The sequence below is a fragment of the Melanotaenia boesemani genome, chromosome 8 (assembly GCF_017639745.1).
Source record: "Melanotaenia boesemani isolate fMelBoe1 chromosome 8, fMelBoe1.pri, whole genome shotgun sequence".
NCBI lineage: Eukaryota > Metazoa > Chordata > Actinopteri > Atheriniformes > Melanotaeniidae > Melanotaenia > Melanotaenia boesemani.
Window position 1 is genome coordinate 15,719,901 of NC_055689.1, and position 24,459 is coordinate 15,744,359.

General features: G+C 38.7%; 1 protein-coding gene across 1 annotated transcript; it reads right to left on the bottom strand.

The window, feature by feature from the left end:
- Positions 1-8,006: 8,006 nt before the first annotated feature.
- Positions 8,007-23,392, bottom strand: fndc7a (fibronectin type III domain containing 7a). Its single transcript, XM_041992309.1, has 14 exons — positions 23,387-23,392; positions 18,710-18,785; positions 17,679-17,936; positions 16,136-16,396; positions 15,346-15,603; positions 14,996-15,247; positions 14,133-14,387; positions 13,157-13,414; positions 12,732-12,989; positions 12,086-12,340; positions 11,742-12,005; positions 11,602-11,631; positions 9,067-9,103; positions 8,007-8,580 (listed from the first exon to the last, which is right to left on the bottom strand). The coding sequence occupies exons 1-13, from the start codon at positions 23,390-23,392 to the stop codon at positions 9,072-9,074; spliced, it is 2,463 nt and encodes an 820-aa protein (XP_041848243.1). The 3' UTR covers positions 8,007-8,580; positions 9,067-9,071.
- Positions 23,393-24,459: the final 1,067 nt, after the last annotated feature.

Below are 24,459 nucleotides of genomic sequence, written 5' to 3' on the forward strand. Positions count from 1 at the left end.
TAGTGAAGTAAAAATAATATAAAGTATGTAGGCTATATTAGATACTTTCAGAAGTAATTTTACAGCTCTGGCTATTAGATTTTTCATCTTTTTCACATATTAAACCAAAATCTGAGGGACCATAATCATTAAGAAGTAAAGAAAAAAAACCAACAACAATTAAAGTTATGCTCAGATACTCACTGGAGGTGGTGTATGAAACATTAGCAGCCTCTCCAGGCACCAACAACATGTTTAATGATGATACTCCCACTGTGTACGTAGAGCAGGGCTCCAGATTACCAATATCCAGAAATGTGGCTGTGGTATTTTTGATGACTGGGGTGTTGTTAGAGCCGTTGTTTTTGCTCACAGTCACTTGGTAAATTATGACTTTGTCTACAGGGCTCCACGTCACTCGGGCTGTGGTCTTTCCGGTTGCTTGAAGTGCCACACCAGTTGGTGGCCCCACCACTTCCAGCAGAAAATACAAGTGTTAACCTTTTACAAATCACTCTGCTTGCCAGAAGACAAGCCGAGCAGACTTTATTTATAAAGCACTTTAAAAACAGCAGGCACTGACCAAAGGGCTGAACAGTAAGAATACAACAACAACAACAAAAAAAAAACATTTAAAAGCCATAAAATAAATTTAAGAACATAATAAAACAATGTAAAATAATGCTAACTCAAATGATAAAAACAAGATAATATATATAATAAGAATAATTAAATCAATTCTCACACTGGGTCAAAGGCCAAGGAGAAGAATTGGGTTTGAAGTAAAGATTTAAAAGTGTTAAGAAAATGTAAGAAAACCAGGACTTTATTAATTGTGCACTTACAAGTCATTGTTGTCCTCATGTTACTTTTGGCGCCTCTTCCTGCTCTGTTAGAGGAGTAAACATAACAGCTATAAGTCGTAGAGGGAGTCAAACCATCCACTTGTCCACTCAGGGTTGTAAAGGTCTGGTTGTAAATCTTTGCAGGAAAATTAAATAACTCCTCCACAAATAAGATGTAGCTGTCTGCCCCAAACACAGTGGACCACTCAAGCTTTATAGATGTACTTGAAATAGCTTTGGAGAATGTGATTTGAGATTGGGCGGGAACTGTAGAAATATAGTAGAGGAGAAAAACTCTTTAATAATACTCAACAAAGCAATTCCACTGAATAATGAAACTGTTTTTTTTGTAATCTATGTCCTTACCTGTCAAAGCTATTTCAGTAGCTGAGCACAAAGGAAAATATAAAAACTGAAATGCTTTTAGTGTGACTTGGTACAGAGTTCCTGGTCTTAAACCCTGTACCAGCCTCTGAGTGATGGATGCTGCTTGCATCAGCGTCAATGGGGCAACAGTTGTTGAGTTTACAACTCTCAAGTCTAAAACATATGTTGAAGCTCCAGGGTAGTTACTCCACACCACCTTCAGTGTAGATGCTGAAGGAGATGTCACTGACACTAAGTTGCATCCTAGAAATTAAGAGAAGAGATTTGATACATATACAGAAAAGAGCAACAAGTATACAATAAATCTCTCTAACAAAGAACTATAAGGAGACCACAAATATAATGTCACAATACAAAACTAAAATAATCTTCAAATCTGGTAAATCTTTATGAACATGATGATGTCTTCATCATAACTGGTACATAAATCAGTTGTTACTCCTGTGAGTCTCATGTAGTTGGCTGTTAATTCACAATGCAGTCTATTTAGTCTATTTAATCTATTTAGTCCAGAAAAATACTAAGAAGTTATGTATCGTTGACCACAGAAAAGTAAAGAAAATTAACATAAGAAAAAAGAAAATCAACATTTCTATCAGTACAATGGCCAAAAAACATCCAACCTTAATGAGTGTTTGAATTTTACAAGCTGATGACTAAAATAAAATAAAATAAAATAAAATAAAATAAAATAAAACACAAAAACACACATGTCACCCACCTGAAACCATAATGCCACAATGTATCTAAAAAACAAAGAAAAGAAAGTAAATTAATTAGAAACAAAAGGAAATTTCAGTCAATTTTTATATATATTTACCTGTATGACAGACAACAGGGCAAACGATGAATAAAAAATCCACATCTTATCCTGTGTAAGTGTTAAGCTTCCACCAAGTTACATCTATCTGTTGCACTCAGCAGCTTATCTGAAATCTTTACAGGCTGAGTGATGTAGATCAGCATGATGGGAACCAATCAGCAGGTCCCAAAGGAGGGCAGGTGGATGCCCCTGGGCCCCTGTCATCGTGAGAAGGAAACAAAGTTATTTATGGGGCTTGTCAGGTGGAGGTGAGGGTGCATTAAAAAATCTCCACCCTGTCACATTCAATATGCCTTTCCTCCATGTTCCTGGAATATTAAATTTGTGTTTTCATAACTCTGGACTCTTGAGTCTGTGGTGGACACGCCTTTCAACAGGAACTGTAATTCTCTAATGCTGTCTTCTTATAGGTATAGAGTTGCTCTGCTGCAATCTGATTGAATGAAGTAATTTGAGCTTTTATACTGTATATTATATAATGTGACTCATGTGAATTTACCTAACACCCCCTGACACATCCCTCCTGGGTTGATATAATTTTTCTTTGTAAATGCTTTGTCATTGGACATTATTGTATAAAGAATCCTGTGATTATGCCCTGTCACAGTTTTGATGTATTTACTTTTCTTTTCCTTCCAATCCTTCCACATTTCACAACATTCATTCTTCTTTTATCATTCTCTGGTAGAATGACTTGAATGCTTATAGTGGCTTCTTTGTAGATAAGAACTGTGTCCCAAAGATCCCATCAGATTGGCATCTGAGTTTGGGGCCAGATGGTACCTCAGACTCTTTGTCAGTGTTTGTGGAGCCCACTGGTGTCCTGGTGGGGGATAGGGCTATGTTAAGGGTCTTCACATGGAGGCTGTGACTCTGTGAGTCCATAACAACCTTTAAGGTCGGTGGCAAATGTCAAAGTAACATCCATGTTAAGGTCGGGATGCATGTTGTCTTTGTTTAAAGAAATCGTTTTTTTGTTTTTTTGTTTGGTGTTTTGTGAGGTTAGTAATGACTCCAGCTATGCTATATTGCCAAAAGCGTCTACTCACCCATCCAAATTATTGAAATCAGGTGTTCCAAACACTTCCATGGCCACAGATGTATAAAAACTAAGCACTGAGGCATGCAGACTGTTTCTACAAACAGTTGTGAGGGAAGCTCTCAGGAGGTCAGTGTATTCCAGCATGGTACTGTGATAGGATGCCACCTGTTCAACAAGTTCGGTCATGAAATGACCTCATTCATAAATCAACTGTCAGGGGTATCACAACAAAGTGGAAGTGATTGGGAATGACAGCAACTCAGCCAGAAAGTGGTAGGCCCCATAAAATGACTGAGTGGGGTCGACGGATGCTGGGGCGCTTACTGAAGATTTTTATTGAAGATTACTAAAGATTGGCAACTGTCTGCAGAGTCAATTGCTACACACCTCCATACTTCATGTGGCTTTCAGATCAGCTCAAGAACAGTGTGAAGAGCGTTTAATGGATCAGTCGAGCAGCTGCATCCAGGCCATACATCAGCAAAAGCAATGCAAAGCGTCGGATGCAGTGCTGTAGAGAACGCCGCCACTGGATTCTGGAGAGGCGTTCTCTGGAGTGACGAATCACGCTTCAGCATCTGGCGATCTGATAGGAAGAGTCTGGGTATAGCGGTTGCTAGGAGAATGGTACTTGTCTGACTAGACTGTGCCAAGTGTAAAGTTTAGTGGAGAGAGGATTATGTTTTTTTTTTTGTTTGTTTGTTTTTTTTGTTGTTTTTTGCAGGAGCTGGGTTTGGTCCCATATTTCCAGTGAAAGAAACTTTGAATGCTTCAGCATACCAAGAGATTTTGGACATTTCAATGCTCCCACATAAGTGGAAACAGTTTGGGAATGGCTTGTGCGTGTTCCAATATGACTGTGCACCAGTGAAAAAGCAAGGTCCACAAAGACAAGGATGAATGAGTTTGGTGTGGATGAACTTGATTGGCCTGCACAGAGTCCTGATTTTAGCTCCATAGAACACCTTTGTGATAAATTATCTGACGTCACAAATGTGCTTCTGGAGTAATGGTCAAAATCTCCTATAAACACTCCTAAACCTTGTGGAAGAGTTGAAGCTGTTATAGATGCAAAGGGTGGACCAACGTCATATTTCATATTGCAGTCATATTTTTTTTACTCCTTTATTCAAACTTTTATCAGGTAAATCATATGCAAGAATTTCATGGAGAATGACTCAAAGATGCTGTACTTAGAAAGAAAACAAGACAAGCAAAACTGTTTCTGTTGAAGGGACAGAAACTACTCATCATAATGAATGAAAAACTTTAATATAAAAAAAATGCATCGCTTCAGGGATTTCCTGCTCATAACAATTAAACATATTCTGCCAAGGTTGTTACATAAACGAATGTGATAGCTTGTTGTACATTGCAGTGCTTAACAAAGAAAGCCTCTAACAAAAGGTTGGGTCCTCTGTCTGTTACATGTGTGGAGACAAACATGCACATTTTCCAATACTGCCAAGTAACTGTGTTTGGTTGACCAGCCCTGGGATCTCTGGAGGGAAATATGATGAATCTGAATCTTTCCAGTTTTTTGACATGTGTTCACACAACTGAGTGTGTATAAAGAAATTTATGTGTTGGCACGCAGAAATTATTAACTACATTTTGGGCTGTAGAAAAAAAAATTTAAAGTGGAAATTTTTTAAAGTTTTTTTTAAACCACAAAACAAAACTTGAATATATGTACTTTACTTTTTAAACAGGGCTCTAACATCAGTCTAATCAGGTGTTTGCTACATGTAGCAATCATATGGATTGATGTTTTTTCAGTGGTTAGCAGGCAGGAAGCTGGTCAGAGATTACATTATGGTTTTCAGAATATGTCTGGTTACACACTGTCTAATATCTGCGAATAGGCGTGACTGGAGGGAGGAAAAGAGTATTCATGTACACTGCTCAAAAAAAATAAAGGGAACACATAATCATTGCCATGAAACTCAATGTCAGTTACACTTCTGGGATATCAGTCTGTCCAGTTAGGAAGTAACACTAATTGTGAATCAATTTCATCTGCTGTTGTACAAATAGAACAACAGGTGGAGTGAGAGACAATTAGCAAGACAACCCCAGGAATGGTACTGGTGGCCACAGACCATTTCTCTCTCTTCATCTTTTCTGGCTGATTTTTGGTCATGTTTGAATTTTGCCAGTGCCCTCACCTCGCCACACAGTCCTCTATGTGCTAGCCAGAGGTTCCCTGACTCCCATTAGTCAGGGAACTAGTACTGGTAAGAGATCCTCAGACCCATTGTCAGACCACATGCTGCTGCAGTGGGACCTGGACTCCGCCTCATGTGGCTGGAGTGTTAAAAAGGTATCGATGCTATGGACTGGCCTGGCTGTTCACCTGAATCCAATCAGGCACCTCAGGGACATCACAGCTTGTTTCACCCACTGCCAGCACATTTTACCACAGACAAATGTGTTTTTCAAGTGTTCCCTTTGTGTTTTTGTGTGTATATACATTTACCGTGGCAGCAGGTAGTGCAGCTTTTTAAATGGATTTAATATATTTGCCCTCTGCATGCATGGCTTACTGGTAACAACATGCGAGTTCTGTAAAAAGGTGATTCTAAAGGTATGCATGTGTGTACTCATGGTTGCCTATTTCTGAGTTAATTTTGTGATGTTCTGACATCATTTTCAGGGTCTACCCAGCCTCCTAAGTACTAAAAAGGTTAAAACAGCTATTATAGGTGGAGAGAGTAAAACTATTGTCATGAAAACATTGATATGTTTAATGTAAAATGTATTTCCTCAATCCTGGTCCCTGGGATTGGCTTCTATCAAATAATTAGACTACCTGCCCAGTTTGTCATCAGGTTCTGCAGAGACCTATTAATTTAAACCAGGTGTGTTGAAGCTGAGAAATATCTCACATATGATGGGGATTGTACATTACTTGTACTGAGGCAGCTGTGTCAGCTTCAGGTACTTTACCATACATGGTACTATGAAGCGTCAGCAAGGCGTCAGCCATTGTATCAGCCCATGTTGGGGTAAGACCACATATGGTAAAGATCTGCAAGTCTACCTGCGCAAGTCCAGTGAGCAAGGGCACAAGCTATAACCTCCTTACAACCAGATCAGTGCACAATGTGCTTCAAACCTGTACCTGTTAGATGGGTACAGACCAAGACATGCCACCCATAGACAATGCAATCCGCAAAACTTGTCCTTTCCAATGGCATGCACGTCAGCCATATCTTCTGTTACCTCCGGCCTCTGGAATTGTCAGTCCGCAGTGAACAAAACAGAATTTATCACTTCATTCATAAATCTCTCAGACATTCTTAGACTAGCCATGACTGAGACCTGGCTCCGTCCAGAAAACACAGCTACTCCAGCTGCCCTTTCTGTCAGTTCACCCAAACGCCTCGCTCTGCTGGACGAGAAGGTGGTATGAACTTTCTTATTTCTAAAAAGTGGAACTTTACCTCTCTCCATCCCATGGCTAACTCCTCATCTGTTGAGTATCATGTAGTAAGGGTCTCTACACCCATCACTGCATACATTCTAGTCATTTACTGGCCTCCAGGAGGCAATATGGATGAGTTTGTCTCTGAAATCGACATGATTCTTTCTAACATTCCTCGTGATGGCACACTGCTAATTGTCATGGGAGACACGAACTAAGGAATCACAGAGCCGGACTCATGGCAGCAGAAAGAAAGTGTCGCAAATCAAAAGAGCACACTAACTTTTCTGAGTATCGGCAGAAACTTGCATTTTTTACATTCAGCCTAAAGGCTGCAAAGATAGCCTTTTATCAGAAAAAGATCTGCAATGCTCCCAACACACAACAACTGTCGTTCCTCCAGAAACACACGACAACTCTCTTATATCTCCACCACCTGCTCAGCCACCCACTGTGTTGACTGTAGAAATGTTTGCATCCTACTTCACTGAAAATGTTGCTACCATCAGTAACCAATTCACTGAGCCTGACCAACTCAGTCTACCCAAACCAGCGACTGGTTTTAGGAACCAATTAAAAATGTTATTACTTATTTTTAAAGCATTAAATGACATGCCCCCTTCAGTACATTCCAGTTAGAGCTCTGATATCTTCCACCAAGCTGCTCCTGGAGGCTTCCCATTCCAGACTTGTTTCCAGAGGTAACTGCACATTAGAGCTGCTCAGTCACTCTATGTTTTGAAGGCATTGCTCAAAACAGACCTATTCTTTCTAGCATTTAAACATAGTCAAGCTTGACTTTCTTGTTGTCTTTTATTGGTTTTATTTGTTATTATTATTATTATTGTTTTTTGTTTTTGTTTTCTTTTTTATTCTTCTTAGTGTACAGCACTTTGAGCAACAAAGGTTGTCTTGAATGTGCTCTATAAATAAACATGAACTTCAACTTGTGTTTCATTGGTACGTCTTTCTCTTGTTCGAACCTGTCGTTTCTTGACACACCATCACTGTTTTACACGTGTAGATCATCAAATATATGCAGTAGAAACAGACAGGAAATGCAGCAAGAAGGAGATTATGAGTTGCAGAAAAGGTCATTTTGTCCACCTTTTCTATGAGTTTTTTTTTAACTGTGGTGCAAACTAAGCTATTTTAAATTATATTTAATATAAATGTTAAAAGAAAATGTTTAATTTAACCATTGACAAGGCAATTAATTGACAATGACAACCTGGTGAGTGTTGTGTTGCTTGTCTTTTGACTAAACTGTGTAATACAGTCAAAATAAGCTTGTAGCCAGTAAAAATGTGCTCATGAATGTTCTGTAACAGGTAGCTGATGTTTTCAGAACTACTTTAGTGATGTTACCTTTTGTTTCTGATTAATTTGGCAAAACCAGCACAGCAGAATTAGTTAAAGCCCCCCCCCCCCCCCAAAAAAAAAAGAATAAGTAAAAAAAAATCACAGCACACCTTGCTGGGATGCAAAAACTTTGTGCTTTATTGTTCTCATCTGCCAAGTAAGAGAAAACATATCCATTGATATCGAAGTTAACAGTGAATCTGTCTTCAGCAATATGATCAGATGTGTCATCCACAGGACTTGCTATGCATGTCTCCAGGCAGAGGAAGTTAATACCTGTTTTTTATTGTAGGGCAACAACAAGCAGCCATATGGAAGTCTTCTACTTGGAGAGGTCCTAAAATATTAGTTTACTTTTTAGTGATTACTGCCTTGATGATTTTTAATCCACGAGCCAGAATAAAGGGAATGAAGAGGTTACATCAAGTTTCATTGGAATGACATGTGGAAAGAGTACATTTTACAACAAAAATGCATTTTTTTTCTAAGGCAGCAAAATGGAAAATATCTTTTAAATACACTGAATAAATGCACTTATTTTCTCCAAAGCTCTCATTTGACAGTGTATTATATTGCTTTGGTTTTATTATATTTAGAGACATCCATGAACAAATTTATGTCTCTATATGTGTGTGTGTACATTAAAGTTTTATAGTTTCAACTCGCGATCACAGTTATCTGTCCTTGTTGCTGTGTTGGTGGTGGATAGTGTTCCCTGTAGAACAAAAGAGAAATACAAGAGGCCTAAATAGGGGGAAAAACACTTATCACAAACACAATAAAATGTCTGTTATGTTCTTGCATCGGATCTCCATCTAGTTTTCCCTGGGTCACGTTCCTCTCATTCTTTCGTCCATGTTTTAGCAACTAGTATCCAACAAGTCCCAGAGGTAAAAATGTACAAGGCTTAGCCCCACCTGTGCTGCTTTTCCATAAGCCTTCTCCTGCTCGCTTTTGTTCCCCTCAGACACTCACTCCTATTGTTCTACTCCTGTACATCCAGTAAATGGCTGCTGTCACAAGATATCCTTCAAGCTGTAAAGCGACATAACTGATGCATCCCATGATAACAGCTTTTATCCATTTTACAATCAACAGCATAATGTGAAGGAAAGTGTTTTCTTGTCTCAGGTTGTTACATAATGTGGTTTCTAAGTGATCTTTTCCCAGTGACAGTCTGGGATCTGTAACAAAAACTTACCGAATTTACTTCACACTTCGTCTTCCACGAGAGATTACTTGAAAAAGGAAAAGATTATATTAAAGCACAAATGCAGTTTTCAAGCATCTTATAACTGATCTTATCCAATTTTTTACTAAAAGTTCATATTTTATTTGGTGAATATGGCGCAACACATAGCCACTATTCACTTAACTTTAGATGAATGCTGACAGACCTTTACATCATGGGACTTTAGCAAACAAGATCTACAATAACATTAAGTGAGCTTTAAAGGTGCATGTATTTGGTTTTTTTAAAATTTGCTGTTTCTCTCAGTTAGCATGAAGCTTAGCATAAAGATTTAGCTAGTGTTAGCAGGTATGTTTGCCTGCTAAGCAAGGCAAACATACTGTTAGCTGTAGCTAACTGCATTAAAACAACAGCTAACAGTAAGCTAAGTTAAGCTAACATTTTGTCAGTTGTAGCTTAATAATAACGAACCATCTCTGGGACACGAGTAGATTCTGTTCTTTTGTGTTCTCTCACAGTAACTTTTGTGTTACCTTGCAAAGAAGGGATGATCTAACAGACACAGATTACACGACTACAAGAGTTCCCACAGCCATTTAAAGCCATTTTGCTTAGTTTTTTTTTTAGGTGTGTCTAGTCTGCATCTGTCCCTCTCAGCATCAAGTCAACATAATACACACACACACCTGGCATTATGTCCATGTTAACTGTGGAAGTAATTTTAATGCATATGGTAATCGATCATATTTACTCATATAACAATCACAGGTGTAATCATTCTTTTGTTCATACGATACATTTTATCATTTATTGCCCTCAGTTACATTTCATGGTGTGTATTTTCCTTATATAGAACATTAACGTTATTATTCTCCTGTTGTGTTCCTGTGTGAGCTCAGGCTGACCACTTTTCTTCCAGACTCGTGATATGGGGAAAAGTTGAGACTGATGGGCAGCTGCTAGATACAAACAGTTGTTTAGAAAATAGCAGCCTGTTTGGGCGAGACAATAAGAGAGCGGCGCCTCACAGTCTCTCCTTTCCTTTTTATCAGTTTAGAGACTGGCCTTCAGCTAGGATCAGGTTGAATAAAACTGATTCCTAAAATGTAGCAAGGCAGAGTCCTCTTGTCGGCCTCTGGGATCAGCAAGACAGCTCTGGAACTTGTAAGTATTGCCTGTATTTTATACATCTCCTGTAATAAACCTTATATACTTTTACTCATCCCAGACTCTTGGTAATTTCTTCTACAACATAAACACATTACTTACAAGTGCAGATAAAGAGGTTTTCTGTTTTCATAATCAGTATCAAGCACGCTGCTGCTTTACTCTTTTGGCTGCTTGTGTTTACACTATAAAGTGCAATTGATATAATTTATTGGTGATTTATTAAAAAAAAACTCAAATTTCCATTCTTTTCCATGACTGTGAATTATTTACCTGCTATACTGTATATAATTAAGAATGAAATCATTAATGTCAAAAATACATAATAGCTAATACAAAATGTTGGCTTCTCTTGTGGCTCTTCTGGCTCAAACAGTAAAAATTAATCTTCTTTCTTAAATATGGACTAATTCGTCTGCAGTCTGCCTCAGAAGTGTCATCTGACCTCTGTAACCTTCTTTGAAATACCGTAAATGTAACCGTTTACGCTATTGTAATAATTTTAACGGATTCTAAAAGCTGAGAAGTGCAGTTTTACGTTGATATATGGCGGTTAACCGCTGTCTTGTTTAAAAAACAAAAAGAAGCTGATTTTGGACAAAGCGGGAGAAATGTCACTTTTCATGTTCCAACCTTGTGTTTGTGGTGTGATGAATGACTTTTACACATTGCTGCGGTTTCCTCATCTTGTGAGACTGTTGCTCACTGAAACACACTATTGGAAAACAGTAAGTGGACCAAACCACTTTAAGAAATTGGAGGAAACCACTTTATGTAAAAAACACATTTTGCATTTATAATTTGCATCGCTTGAGTTGTCCTATATTCAACATTACTGTATTATTAAAAAAAAAAAAATTGTCACGTCCCCAGTGTCACCATATGTTGTGCATCTTATGTTGACTTGATGCAGAGAGAGACAGATGCAGACCAGAATTATATAAAGAAACTAAGCAAAACTGTTTTAACAGGCTGTGCACAGTCTTGTAGTCATGCAATTAGTGTCTGTCAGAAAATCCCTTCTCGGGAACGCAAAAATATTGCAAGGTAATACGAAAGGAAAAAATCCCTGCATGTCCTCTAGGGGGCTCCGTATCATACTTCACTAAGTTAAAGCAAACATTGCGTTAGCTTAGCGTAGTCTTTATACTAATACAGGCTGACATACTGTAAGTTGTAGCTTCATGTTTGCCCACAAAGCTACAACAAACAGTATGTTAACCTAACTTATCTTTTATGCTAAGCTAGGCAAACATAGTATTAACTGTAGCCTCGTTCACTGTACAGCCATAAGAGTGTAGAAACCTTCAATCTAACAACTGACAAAAAACGTGAACATTTAATAAAACATCCATTGTGGTAAAGGCCAATACTCACCCATACCAGCATTACTTCCTGGGCAAGGAACTGAAAGATAATAAAATGAACAAAAGTCAAATACAAAATGATGGCTTTTGTTTTATGCCCCACAAACTCAAATGTGACATTAATCATATCAGATCACACAGGTGACCCACCTGAGTATGTCCTAGGCTGGCAGAAGGTGACTTTGATCCCATACTGTCCCACTGGTGCCGCCACAACTGTGTAAACATCTCCACATGTTTCCTCCTGAATATCACAGTACATGCTGCCTGCAGCTGCAATACAAGTGTAGTTGGCTCCTGTCCCATATAGCTCTACTGTGTGATTATGATCCTGAGGGCCCGATGAACGCCAGTACACCCTGAGTGAGTTGTTGGTCCGGCGATAGAGCTTGACACCCGTGGGACAGCAGGCACCTGCAACAATAAGTGCAAGTGAATTTGTTTACTTTTTCCTTCCTGGTTAAATTTTCAAACCTACAAGTATTTGTACTCACTGGATGAAAATCCATGATATTTGCACTCTGACTTGTGTCCTGTGCTACTGATGGCTTCCAAGTGGACGCTGTAGTTGGTGCCACATGTGATACATCCCATCAGGCAGTGGGCATCCAGAGTGTGGCATTTGGCATGTCCACGTGGGGATGTTAAAGCGGCAACATAGGAGCGAGCTCCACTGCCAGGTGACCATGTTACATTGGTCATGGCCTGGGTGACTTGGGTTACGTTCACATATGTTGGACAGCAAGGACCTTTGGGGAAAGAGCACAAATCAAGAATCCATGCTGGGGTTTTTCACATACTGGAATTTACATTTATGTGGTGTTTGACAAGCGTCATAAGTGATCTCTAAATGTAAAGTAGCTTATCATGACTCTAAGTAACTCAGATAATAATAAAATAGCCAAAGCAGTATTTTTCATGTAAGCAGGTAAAGTAATTTATTTTAGAAAATAACATTTAAATATTTGATTTGTCAGCTTGTATAATAAAATGAGATAATGTTGATCCCATATAAGCAGGTTTGGCTAAAAGTAATGGTCTTCCCTTTGGATTTCTTTCTGTTAAAGTTAAAATGGTGTTTTTTTCTGTTTGTTTTGTTTTGTTTTATTTATTTATTTTTGCAGTATATATTTGTCTTACCTGTTTCCAAGGATTTGCTGAATCCAGGAAGACTTTTCCCCACTGTTGTGGTGGCCACTGCCTCAACATCATAGATTGAGCCGCAGGGTAGCTGTGTGAGCTCACAGGAGTTATTTCTTGTATTGCAAGTCTGTTTGCTGTTGCGTCCAGTGGCAGTGATGGTGTAGTTAGTACTGAGGGAGTTGGGTGTGGTGATAAAGACATTGTATGTGGAGCTGCTGGTCTGCGTCAGGTTCAGGATCTCTGGAGCACAGGGAGCTACAGCAGAGCAGGCAAGATGAAAAATAAGATATTGCCTCAAAAACAAATAAACAAACAAAAAAACAAACAAAACAAAACAAAAAATGGATAAGTGCAGACTAAGATTTTTTTTTCCACTTTGGCTTAAAGTATTTAACACAACATTCTTCCTCTATTTTTGTTACCTGTCTCATGTTTGTGAGGTGTGCATGTGCGATTACATCCTCGTAACTCGCTGCAAGGTGTCACCGTGATAGAATAAGCTGTGTTGCATCTCAGATCTGAGAGAGCACACACTGGTGATGTATCATTACAGTGGATGACATCATTAGTCTGTGCCGCTGTGGTCTCATACAGCTCAGCTCCTTTGACCGGGGACCACATGACCTCTAGGGTCTCAGTGGAAACCAGCTGTGCTGTAACATCCTGTGGACAACAAGGAACTGGGGTGGGAGGAAAAATATAGATGGTAGAAATTATTAAGATTTGTTCATTAAACCTATTGGTGATTTTGACTATTTTATGGTCTTACAAGTCATAATTTTTTTTAACTAACATTTCACTGATTAAAATGTAGTGGGACAAGCCACACCTGTGTGTAATCAACTAATTAGGGTGCAGCACACAACATATAAGAGGCAGGTGGCAGCAATTGTCACTCTAATCACCAAATTCTTCCAAACACACACTGCACGGCTTTTAGTGTTATATGGTGGTGCCTCCCTCCTTTTGTATGCTTGCTGTGGGCTCCTGCACTTTCTGGTTTGGGCGGCACTGTATGCATGTTGGTTTGGGGTGACCATAGGCGTCTACTATGTGGACTTGCCCCCCTCCATTAGTGAGCCTCAGCTGCTTTTCTTAATCTGGTTTATATATTTTGAAATATTTAATACATTTTATTTTTGCATGGAACAAGTCTTCTCATTAGTATAATGAACAAAAGTATTTACACCATAATGACAAGGTGGAGACTTCAGGGACGTTCAGACATCTACAATTTTACAGCTGCCATAAACTGCAATACTTGTGACTATGATGTCAGAAGAAATACAAAAAACAGAAAAGGTTATGAAAAGGATCATGACCATTTTGTAGTAAATTTGTTAAAAACAAATGAGCTGGAGCAAGTCTGTATTGGGTGTATTGATGTGAAGGACTCACTGGTGGTGTAGTTACGGATGTGTGCGTAAAGGCTGGTGCCAGCCTGGTTGTAGGGGAATACACTTGTCAGGTAGGTATAGCCACACATGCAGAAAAATGTGCAGGTGGCTTTAGTGGTGTTGCACGACGTCTCGGTTCCGTCATCCCTCTTGATGAAAGCTACGTAGTACTCCACCAGTGGCACTTCTTCCCACAACACTGAGCAGTTGCTTGCTGTGGGTTCCTCCACCCAGATGTTCTCAGGTGGACATGGGTCTGCCAGAGTAAAAGAAGAGTGTATTAACAACTTCCAAAAAAGGATCATTTATATTATGTGCTTGTTTTGCTCTCTCATTAATTTGCAGCAGGAAAAGCAAAGATGCATATTTCACAAAATGCATTAGTCCCACTCCACTGGTTCATGATTCCTTAACAATTCATTTGTTTGACTGTAAATTGTCAAATTTGAAGGTTTTGCCAGTTAATATTGCATGGGAAATTTTCCAACTTCTTACGTCAGTTATGATCTATGCGAACATGCAAATAAGCTCCACCTGCAGTCTGCCTCTATTCCTTAGTGTCCTCCATCTCTGTAAAACTCTCTGTAGGGTCATGTTGGCAAGAACAAAACAATTAAACAACGATCAGGCCTGCTCACTCTCCCAAACTGAACACCACAATTATGGTACTACTGCCCAGAAAAGAGAGCCAATAACCTGGGAATTGCTCCTGGCCAATGCCACTTCTCTCAGCCATGCCTGTCATATTAGGCAGCCTACTCCATGTAGTTGTTTTAGCCTTGTGCCACAGATTTTAAACTTGTACTTTAAAAAAAAGTATATGAAAAACTTGCAAATGACCATAGTTGTGTGTGATAAACCCACATGTGATGTATTCAGCTGGTTTTGAGGGGCTGCTGGGTCCAGCCTGGTTGTAGGCTGTGACAGACAAAGAGTGGTTCTGGCCACAATCTGCAGGTGTGATGTAACAATAACTATTTCTTGTGGAACAGTTTTGTCCATTAGAAGTCCACACCATGTAGTTCTGAGCCCCCTGCACTGAAACCCAGTAGACGGCAATCCCAAGAGAGCGACCCTGAGTCACCTGGACTTGGGTCACATCTGGGCTTGGAGGACCTGGAAGAGAAACCAGAATGTTAGCTATAAATGATTCATCCGAGCATGTCATGCAGGTTTATGTTCACACGTTTTTTAAGCCAGTTGTTGCCACTTACGTGTGATTTGACAAACGGTGAGGTCGTCACCAGTTCGACCCTCAGAGTCCCAGGCTGTGCCTTTGATGCAGTATGTAGTTCCTGCTTGGAGAGTGTCAAAAGTTACCGATGTGTTAGTGGTGTTCAGCTTGAGGCGAGTGCTGGAGCCTTCTTGGATGATGCACAGAGTGTAGAGGATGGCATGCTTCACTGGGGCCCAGTTCACCTGGATGGTGTCGTTCCTGGTAGAGGATGTGTTCAACTGGGGTGCCATTACAACTGCAAAAAGGATCAGACGAGGACAAGTGATAAATGAAAATGTAAAATACCAACAGACAAACAAACAAAACAATATTCTTTAATTCAACAGTCATTTTTTGTATGAGGTGTGGAGCAATTTTTCTGGGATCATATTACGTTCATTTTCTTCCGGGAAGGGTGACAGCCTAGTTCTCATGGTTTCTCTTTCATGTAATAAAAATGGTACAGTACAGAAGGCTGGATACAGTTTCCACCCTCTTGCGTTGGCCTCAACAAGTAGAAAATCAGTAACAATGGGCAGTGAAATGATAAACTGTTACTGCCAGCAAAGTGCGATAACCAGCTATTGTCCAAGAGGACAACAGTAAGGTTGTGTTTCACTCTTCAAATTCATGATGCGCACTGTCTGGAAAAATTAAAGTGGACTGAAAAGACAATTAGGTTGTTACAATACTGCTGTTCCTGATTGTAAAACATATTAAAGCTTTTTATTTATCTTTATTAGCATCCGAGATGCTCAACTCATAGCTTGCAGGAACTCTAGCTGTACCTGTCCTGGCCTGAGTGGGGTACGAGGGTTGGCTTCTCCCCCCTGAGTTGACAGACATGACGCTCAGAAGGTAGTCTGTGTAAGGCTGGAGCTGCTCCACGGTGCCAGGGGATCTGGTCACATTGGTCTCATAGAAGAAATCTCCTGTCTTTGACTCTGCCCTGAGAATGTAGCTGGTTGCCCCGGAAACCTCAGCAAACTCAACCGTGACGCTGTCGCTGTTTTTGGAGTAGGCCTGCTCAATGCGGGGCACATCAGGTGCTGACGAGCAAATGACAGAAGAAAACAGATGTTTTGAATAAATAGAGCTAAAACACAACTTTAAAGATAGCTATTTCTTTTATTTATAAAATATTTAAATTCAGCAAAGAACAATTTTTGACTTCTAATTCACATATTTTATGTTTTGATTTGTTGTCAAGATAACTATTTGTTCAGTTTTTCCTTTTTTGCCCTTAAACTGTCTGAAACTATGGTCACCACGATATGAGACTAGACTGTGTCTCAGAGCAATAAAAGCAACTGCATCTTTATTAATTTTTCTTTCGTTATCAAGTCACTGTCAGGTCCTAATGGTGTGAGAGTGCTTCCTTATAAGGTCCTTGTCTAGATGCAGAAGACAGTACTGGAGTTTACATACTCACTTTATTAATTTGTTCTGTGATTAGATTTCCATGAAACACATCACTACATCAAAGAAATAAACATTGTACTTTTGCCTAAACCGCAGCTGTTTGAATGCTGTGGTTCCGAGTTATTTTATTAATTAAGGTTTTAATGGCAAAATATGAGATCTAATGAGCCTTTTGTCAAATAGCTGATGTGATAGGGTCAAGTTTTTGATTGTGACCTTGTATTGGCATAAATAGGTATATGGAATGTATGTATGGATGTATGAATGGATGGATGTATGAATGGATGCATGGATGGATGGATGAATGGATGGATGGATGTATGGATGGATGGATGGATGGATGGATGGATGAATGGATGGATGGATGGATGGATGGATGGATGGATGGATGGATGGATGGATGGATGAATGGATGGATGTATGGATGGATGGATGAATGGATGGATGTATGAATGGATGGATGGATGGATGGATGGATGGATGGATGGATGGATGGATGAATGGATGGATGGATGGAGATTTAATGAATTAAAACTAAATTAGTTTAGTGTTAAGGATTTGAACAACTAACTGGCCAAAATCAAAAGACACTGAGCTTAATGATATGCAGTGATATACATAAACCCAACTCTAAAAACAAGTTAAACAATAGTTCAAAATCACCATTTAGTTTTAAATATTGTCTGTTTTTTATTTGGTTGTCATAGTGTCCCAACGGTCTAATGGAAATATGGGTGTATAAGTGTTGACATTTTATATGAAATATGTCATTTTTCCTAGTTTAATATGTATTTCAGGACCGTTTTAAATGTGTCACATAGCTCTAAGTAAAGCAGTCTTATAGTAAACAAAGTCTGTTTCAATATACTGCTCTAATTGCTGCCACGTATCATTTTTGGTATTACTGACCTGTTGTCTCCACAGTCTCTGCACTGCTGAGGACATTGAGAGCATTGTCCATGGCCTCTAACTGCATGGTGTACACTGTGTTTGGTGACAGAGAGTTAACGGAGCCCATCACTGTGTTGCCACTAAACTGAGCGAAGACCGGTTGCTCGGGAGAGTTCTTGGGGATTGCTGTGATCTTGTAGGAGCTGGCACCAGTGTGGCCGCTCCACTGCACAGTCATACTCTTTGATGTCACTGTAAACACTGACAGCGTGATGTCTGAGGGAGATAAAAGGGAAGAAATGTTGGATTTAATTCAGAATTACTTGTAGATGCTGCTAGAAAATACTTTGTATTCAGATTTCAAGTGAAAATAAATAACTGGTGCTAAAGTTTGTATATTTGGGTTGTTACGAATAGTTTTAATACCTCTAAAAGCTATCTTCATGAAGAGAATTCTACACATAAATTCAATTTGGCAAAAAAAAAAACAAACAAAAAAAACACCAGAAAATCTTTTAGTAAAGAGTATTATTTACCATTTTTAGCTGTGGATATCTGAAAATAACAAAAACAAGGCAGATTAATGAGTGAAACAAGCCAACATCTTATAAATGACAGGAAATACAGTATTTTTCAAACAAGCTGTCGGCAGTCCACGTTATATCCTGAGGCAAATTATGCCCTGTATCATATTCTCAGAGCATGAGGGGCAGCAGGCTGCACATTACCTTCACTCAACACAGATTTCAGACCCGCTCGGTGCAGGTATTTCTTTCAGGTTGGAATGAATTTGTCTATTGAGCTATGGTTGGGCCTGCCACACGCACTTGTTGAAAGCTGTGACACTCAAAAGAGCCTGTGTTCATAATTTCTTTTTCAAAAGTCCATCTCCTACACATGGTTTCTTATCTGTGTACATAAAATATACACTACATGACAGAAAAAAGTAGCATCTGCTGTAAAGTGATGGTGGAAAAAGTTTTTTTCTGTTGTCAAAATACTTGATGATCCATTCAATAAAATGATCTTAAGAAGTAGCCACAACTTACCCCCAGAAACGTGGATAAAAGCAACAGTTTGAGCATCTTTGTCCTCGTGGCTGTCATGCCTTTGGTGTTTTTCTACCTGGAGGAGAGATATATGATGTTCTCAAACTTACTTCAGGTTTAAATTAAATTTTCTCTCTCCTCTTTCCTCTCTTTCTCCCTCTCAGATTAGACCACAGGTGCTTTATTGTTTCAGCAAATACCAAAGAGCCCACAGGCTGTAACTCCACCCCCCAGGGGTATTTTTGTGGCCTATCAGAGCCAGAGATGGAAGTTGACCTTTGTTAGATGAGTATGTTGATAATGACACTTGTGTTACAAACTGCTCTTGTTTTGTTTTGCAGCCATTTCATATCCAGCAGAAAAACTGGGGCCTTCTGAGAAATATGTAGATCTTACATAAATGGCTAACATCATACAAGTGATGGCCCCTTTCTGGTGCTGTTTTCAGGAAGGAAATGAAAGGTTATTGGTTAAAAAAAAAAAAAAATCAAACAATATTTAAACTCTTGTTGTCCGCTCACTTTTGACATTAAACACCAGAGGAAACACAAATTTGCTGTAACTGCTCATGTGACAAATATTGTGTTTTAATCATTTTATTATTATTTGCTGCATTTGGATATAGTTTCTTTTGTGAATTAAGATTTATTAAGAACAATATTTTTTGGCATATATCCACCAGTTTCGGCCTTCAGTATTACCGTAACAGTTTAACAGTTATGGATCAATAAGCCAGACAGGCTGAAAGCATTAAGTAACTTCATACTACAGTAATTTGCTGTAATCCTCATTGTTAGATAAATACTCTTTCACATTATCTGATAAACTGTGTGTGTATGATAGGTGTGTACAGTTGTATTATGAAATAGGTGCAGAAGATCCCAAAGGAGCAGTTATTCACAAACTCTTTTCAACACAGACTGCAACAGGAGAAAGATCAAATTCAGCTAAATACTTTATCATCTACAGATTACTCCCCAGTTTAGATATAAAAAGGATCACAACAAATATGAACCGAGGACAAAGTGTAATGCTGAGATCGGTAACTTCATCCAATGTGTTTAAACATGTAAATATATTAATGAAAACTAGGAAAATGTAATGGACAAAACGAGCTTGACATTGAACTGAGCAAGGACCCTAGTTCTCTATTCTTTGGACTGCCAGATGAGCAACTAAAAACGCTAATTCTAAAAGACATCTGTGTAATTTTACTTGCTGTGCAAGAAGAAATGGATAGACCTCCAATAATATCTGGTTGGCATAAGAGTACTTTGGGCATGTTATCAATGGAATACTTGACATACAGATCTAAATATAAGATTAAGATTTACTATAAAGTTTGGTCACCATGTTTAAATTAATTAAGTTCTAGATTAGCAGCCACTGTGTTGGAGGGCTTGGTGGATTGCAGCTAGTAATCCACAAAGACCAAGCACAAGATTTATCTGATAAAAAGTCACCCAAATATAAAGAGAGAAGGTAACTGATACTGAAGTGCACTGGAATGCAGGACGTGGCTGTTGTCTGTAATGGGGATAATGGTTTTTTATTTTCCTTTCCTGTTTTTTGGCACATTCACTTTGAAATTAAATTATGGGTCAGAATTAAAATTTGAGCTTTAGTTTTATTATGTTTAAATGAGTACTCTGAATATATTAAATGTTCAGAGTACTCATTTAAACATAATATATTCAGAGGACTCATTTAATATATTCAGAGTACTCATTTAAACATAATAAATGAGTACTCTGAATATATTAAATGTTCAAGCTGAAAAATGTAATTGTTTCTTAAAGTTTCAGTTTATGAGCAGTGACGTGTTTAAAAAAAGGTGGGATTTGGCAACAAAAGGGAAAAGTACAATAGAAAAGTAACTGGTATTAAAAAGAAAAAGCTTGAGGATGAAGTTACAATTAATTGGCAACAGGACAGTAACATGAGTATAAAAATGAGCACCAGAAAAGCAGAGTTTCTCTAATAATTGTGGGCAGAGGTTCAGCAATATGCAAAAAACAGCATTTAAAAATTGTAAAGCAATTTCAGATTAAGGTTTATTGGGAGTTTATTCAGATAGAAACCGCAAAGACTTTGGATCTTTGATCATGTAGTATATAATATGATGTTGTATGAGTTGTAGACTCAAAAGACATCCATGTTAAAGACGCACAAAATCACAATGATATGTCAGTGTTAGATGTCAGGCCCCAGGCAGCATTACATTAAAAACAGACATGATTCTGTTATGAAAATAGCTACATGTGGCCATGAAGGAGTTACAGAGCAAGACATCAGATTATAGACCTTCTCTGTGTTCATTTTTCAGTAAGATGATGCTAAACTTCACACTGGATCAAAAACAACAGCATGGCTTTGTAGTAGAAGAGTTTAGGTGCGGGACTGGACTGCCTGCTGTCCAGACTTTTCACAAATTTAAATCATGAAATGTATCATAACATTTAAAACATCATGAAAGGTGAGACAGGACTGTTGAGTGACTACAAAGCCTATATCAGACAAGAATGGGACAGTATTCCTCTCCCATAGATTTCATTTTCAACATTTTACATGTCTTCTGTGTTCTGCTGTGACTAAGTTATTAGTTCATATGGTGTCATTTAAGGAGTTCATGTTACTAGTGTTTAATGTGAGTTGGTCTAATGAGAATTTACGAATAAAACATGTCAAGTCTAGCTAGATAACATTTCCTTATTCCGAAGGCCCCAAACTTGCAGATGAAGCCATCCAAGAGTTTCTTAGGATGAAGGGGTTGAACATTGTCCCCTGTTTGAGTCATCAGTTACCAGTTTGATCAGGCAAGGCAATGCAAGTTCCTTTGTATAGCACAATTCAAAATGCTTTACAGAAATTAAAAGACATAAATTAACATAAATTATGTAATTTTACATAATTTAATCACTGCTATATTACAGACTAATGCTGGATATGACAGGGAGAACAAAAAAACATTAAAGAGAAAAAAGGAGACAAATATAGAAAGTAACAGCATGTTTTACAATTATAACATGAACAGAAAAACCAGGCAAATAGCTGCTGTACCTGGAAAAAAACAGAAAATATCTGGCCTCTGTAAGAAAACAAACCATACAATCATCAGGAGCACCTACAGGAGGACAAACTCAGGGAAACATGAGAAAAAATAAAGCCACAATGCAGCAACAAGTATGTAAAACTGTAGCTATTGGTGATGAAACCTAGAAGGATAAAACACAAACTGTATAAGTATGCGTGTTAGTGAGTTTGTGTGTGTGTGAGAGCAAAAAGTAAGGAATTAGTTGTATTTAATGACAAGTGTGATCATGCAAATTCAAGCACATCTCCTTCAAGGATCAGAGGAAAACAAAGACAGCCCCAAGACCTGGGCAACCAGCAGCCATCATGGAGCATGGAACCAAGGCGATCCACTTCAGGGATAACTGCACACCCACCAGAAGACACCAGAGGATGGTCCCATTGGGATGAGGAGGATGGCATACCAGTCCCACTGGCTACCAGCCACCCAAGTGTGGAAACCGCCCACACCCTGGGAAGAGGCAGAGACCATGCCAGACACCAGGAAGGACTGGGCCACTCCAGACAACCACCCACTGTAGGTAAGGGCCCACCCCAATGCCCTTGGCCAAGTGCCCCTGATACCAGGATGCCCCCCACCCCGTTGACCGACTCCCAACCAACCAACCCCCCACCCGACCCCCATGATCTCATCACTAAAACGATGTGGATGTTTTCTAACTGGCTTAAATTCAGAAATAACTTATTTAACCCGATTCAGTCGGGTTAAATACATGTTAATCTTAATACTTTTTCAACTGGAAATTTAAAATCGACAACTTCCACATACAATCTAATTACTTAATCTTAAAAGGGGACATCTGGAAAATGCTGAGAATCTTAATTCACAAATGTACCAAACAATGGAGGAGCCATCAAACCAAGTTGTTATCTCTCAGTAGTTTTTTTTACCCATTTGTCTCTCTGCATTTATCATTTAAGTGAATTAAAGACTTCTTGTGTTAAAAAACATATAAGTTGGGAGATTTTCGAAGGAACTGAATTTACGTAACACAAGGTTGTGAAAAGTCCAAAATCACAGCCTCAAAGGCTGTTAGTGGTATGAAAGATGCACGAGGTGAATTACAGTGACAAAATCATAAGATAAATATAAAGGATTCCTATTCTGCTTTCTTCTCTGTTACTGAGATTTTTTTGCACACATTCCATACATTTTCTACATTTAATTACTAAGGGCTGGTTGTTTGAAAAAATTTAATCTGGATAAAAGTTATCCGGATTTGGGAATCTCATTTTTCGCGATGGATGATCAAGTAATCCAGCAGCCCTGGTTGGATCCCTCTGATCCAGAATCAGGGTTTTCAGGATTACCAAATCCAGATAACCAGAATTTAAACAGTGTGGGCTATGAGCTATGTAGAACAACAGGTAGAAGAGCCAATATGGGGTTACTTTAAGTTTTTAACATTTGGAGACAACACAAAAATCATCTCCTTCTATTAATGATTGTATAACTTCTCATCTGAGCCACAACAAATAAAAAAGAAATTCATTAACAACTACATTGTAGATATTTAGGAAATGTCTTTAAAAAAAAAAAGGCTCAATATCCCTGTCTGTGACTGTGTTAATGATGCACCTGACCTCCATGTTGATGAACCAGACCATCCTCTGGCATTCTGTCAGGATGAGGGACGGACAGGACGTGTAAGGGATGCGATTGTTAGAAATTATTTTTGACAGGTTCTGCTCTGATTACACAGTGATGAATGATTTTAGATGATTATTTTATTTGTGTTTGTTATTAAAATTTGTTTGGGGGGTTATTTCATGGGGACAAGATCATGTTATGATTTTATTTCTCCTGTACTATGCTGACAGGCTTAATAAGTAGCCTATGCCTACTTTGTATACTTTATCTACTTTATTCGTGTAACGGTTGAACAAGTCAAGTGCTTTTTCTTTTCATGATCAGTATTTAATTAACCAAATAATAATAATAATAATAATAGATTAATGTTGCACTTTATTGCTGACGGCACTCAAAGCACTTAAACTGGCTCCGTTATTCATCCTCTCATTCATACCTGGTGATGGTAAGCTATATGTGTAGCCACAGCTGCCCTGAGGTAGACTCATGTAAAGATGGCAACTGTCTGGTCATTGGATGACCTGCTCTACCACCTGAGCCACTTCCACCATTAATATAATCTATAAACTCTGAAAAGGAGTCATCATAAATTTACCCCTAGATACAAACAGTTTCACCTTTGTTGTTTTACGAGCACAAGTTGGATGGTCTGTTTTGTAATTCCTGCTTGAACTAAACATGATGAACACATTAAACTGCACTGATTTACGAGTCATGCTTACTTCTTATGTAGTTTCTGTGCTGATGCCCTACAGTTAAATGAACATTAAGAACTCCACCTGTCACTAGAATTATCAGAGCAGATGTTTCAGAAATGTTGTTCGGACTACTCTCCTTTCCTGATTTAGGTAGAGCAACAGAGAAACTCAACACCACACGACACAAAACAGCTCAACAAAAACTCAGTAAGAAGACACTGTGTCAGCAGCACCCACAGGCCAGCAGGGATGGGCATTCAAGGCGTCAAATGAGCACATACGCTAAAAGGGTAGAAGCTGATACTCCTTCAAACTAAAGACAGGGAGGGTTTTTCCTGAAACACAATATTACCATTTTGGCCTGAATT

Excerpts from the sequence above, each read along its gene's own strand:
- fndc7a (XM_041992309.1), bottom strand. Across the intron at positions 14,388-14,995 it reads ACCAGCTGAATACATCACAT|ACCCATGTCCACCTGAGAAC; the intron begins GTGGGTTTATCA and ends TTACTCTGGCAG. Across the intron at positions 9,104-11,601 it reads AGGAAGTAATGCTGGTATGG|TAATCTCTCGTGGAAGACGA; the intron begins GTGAGTATTGGC and ends TCCTTTTTCAAG.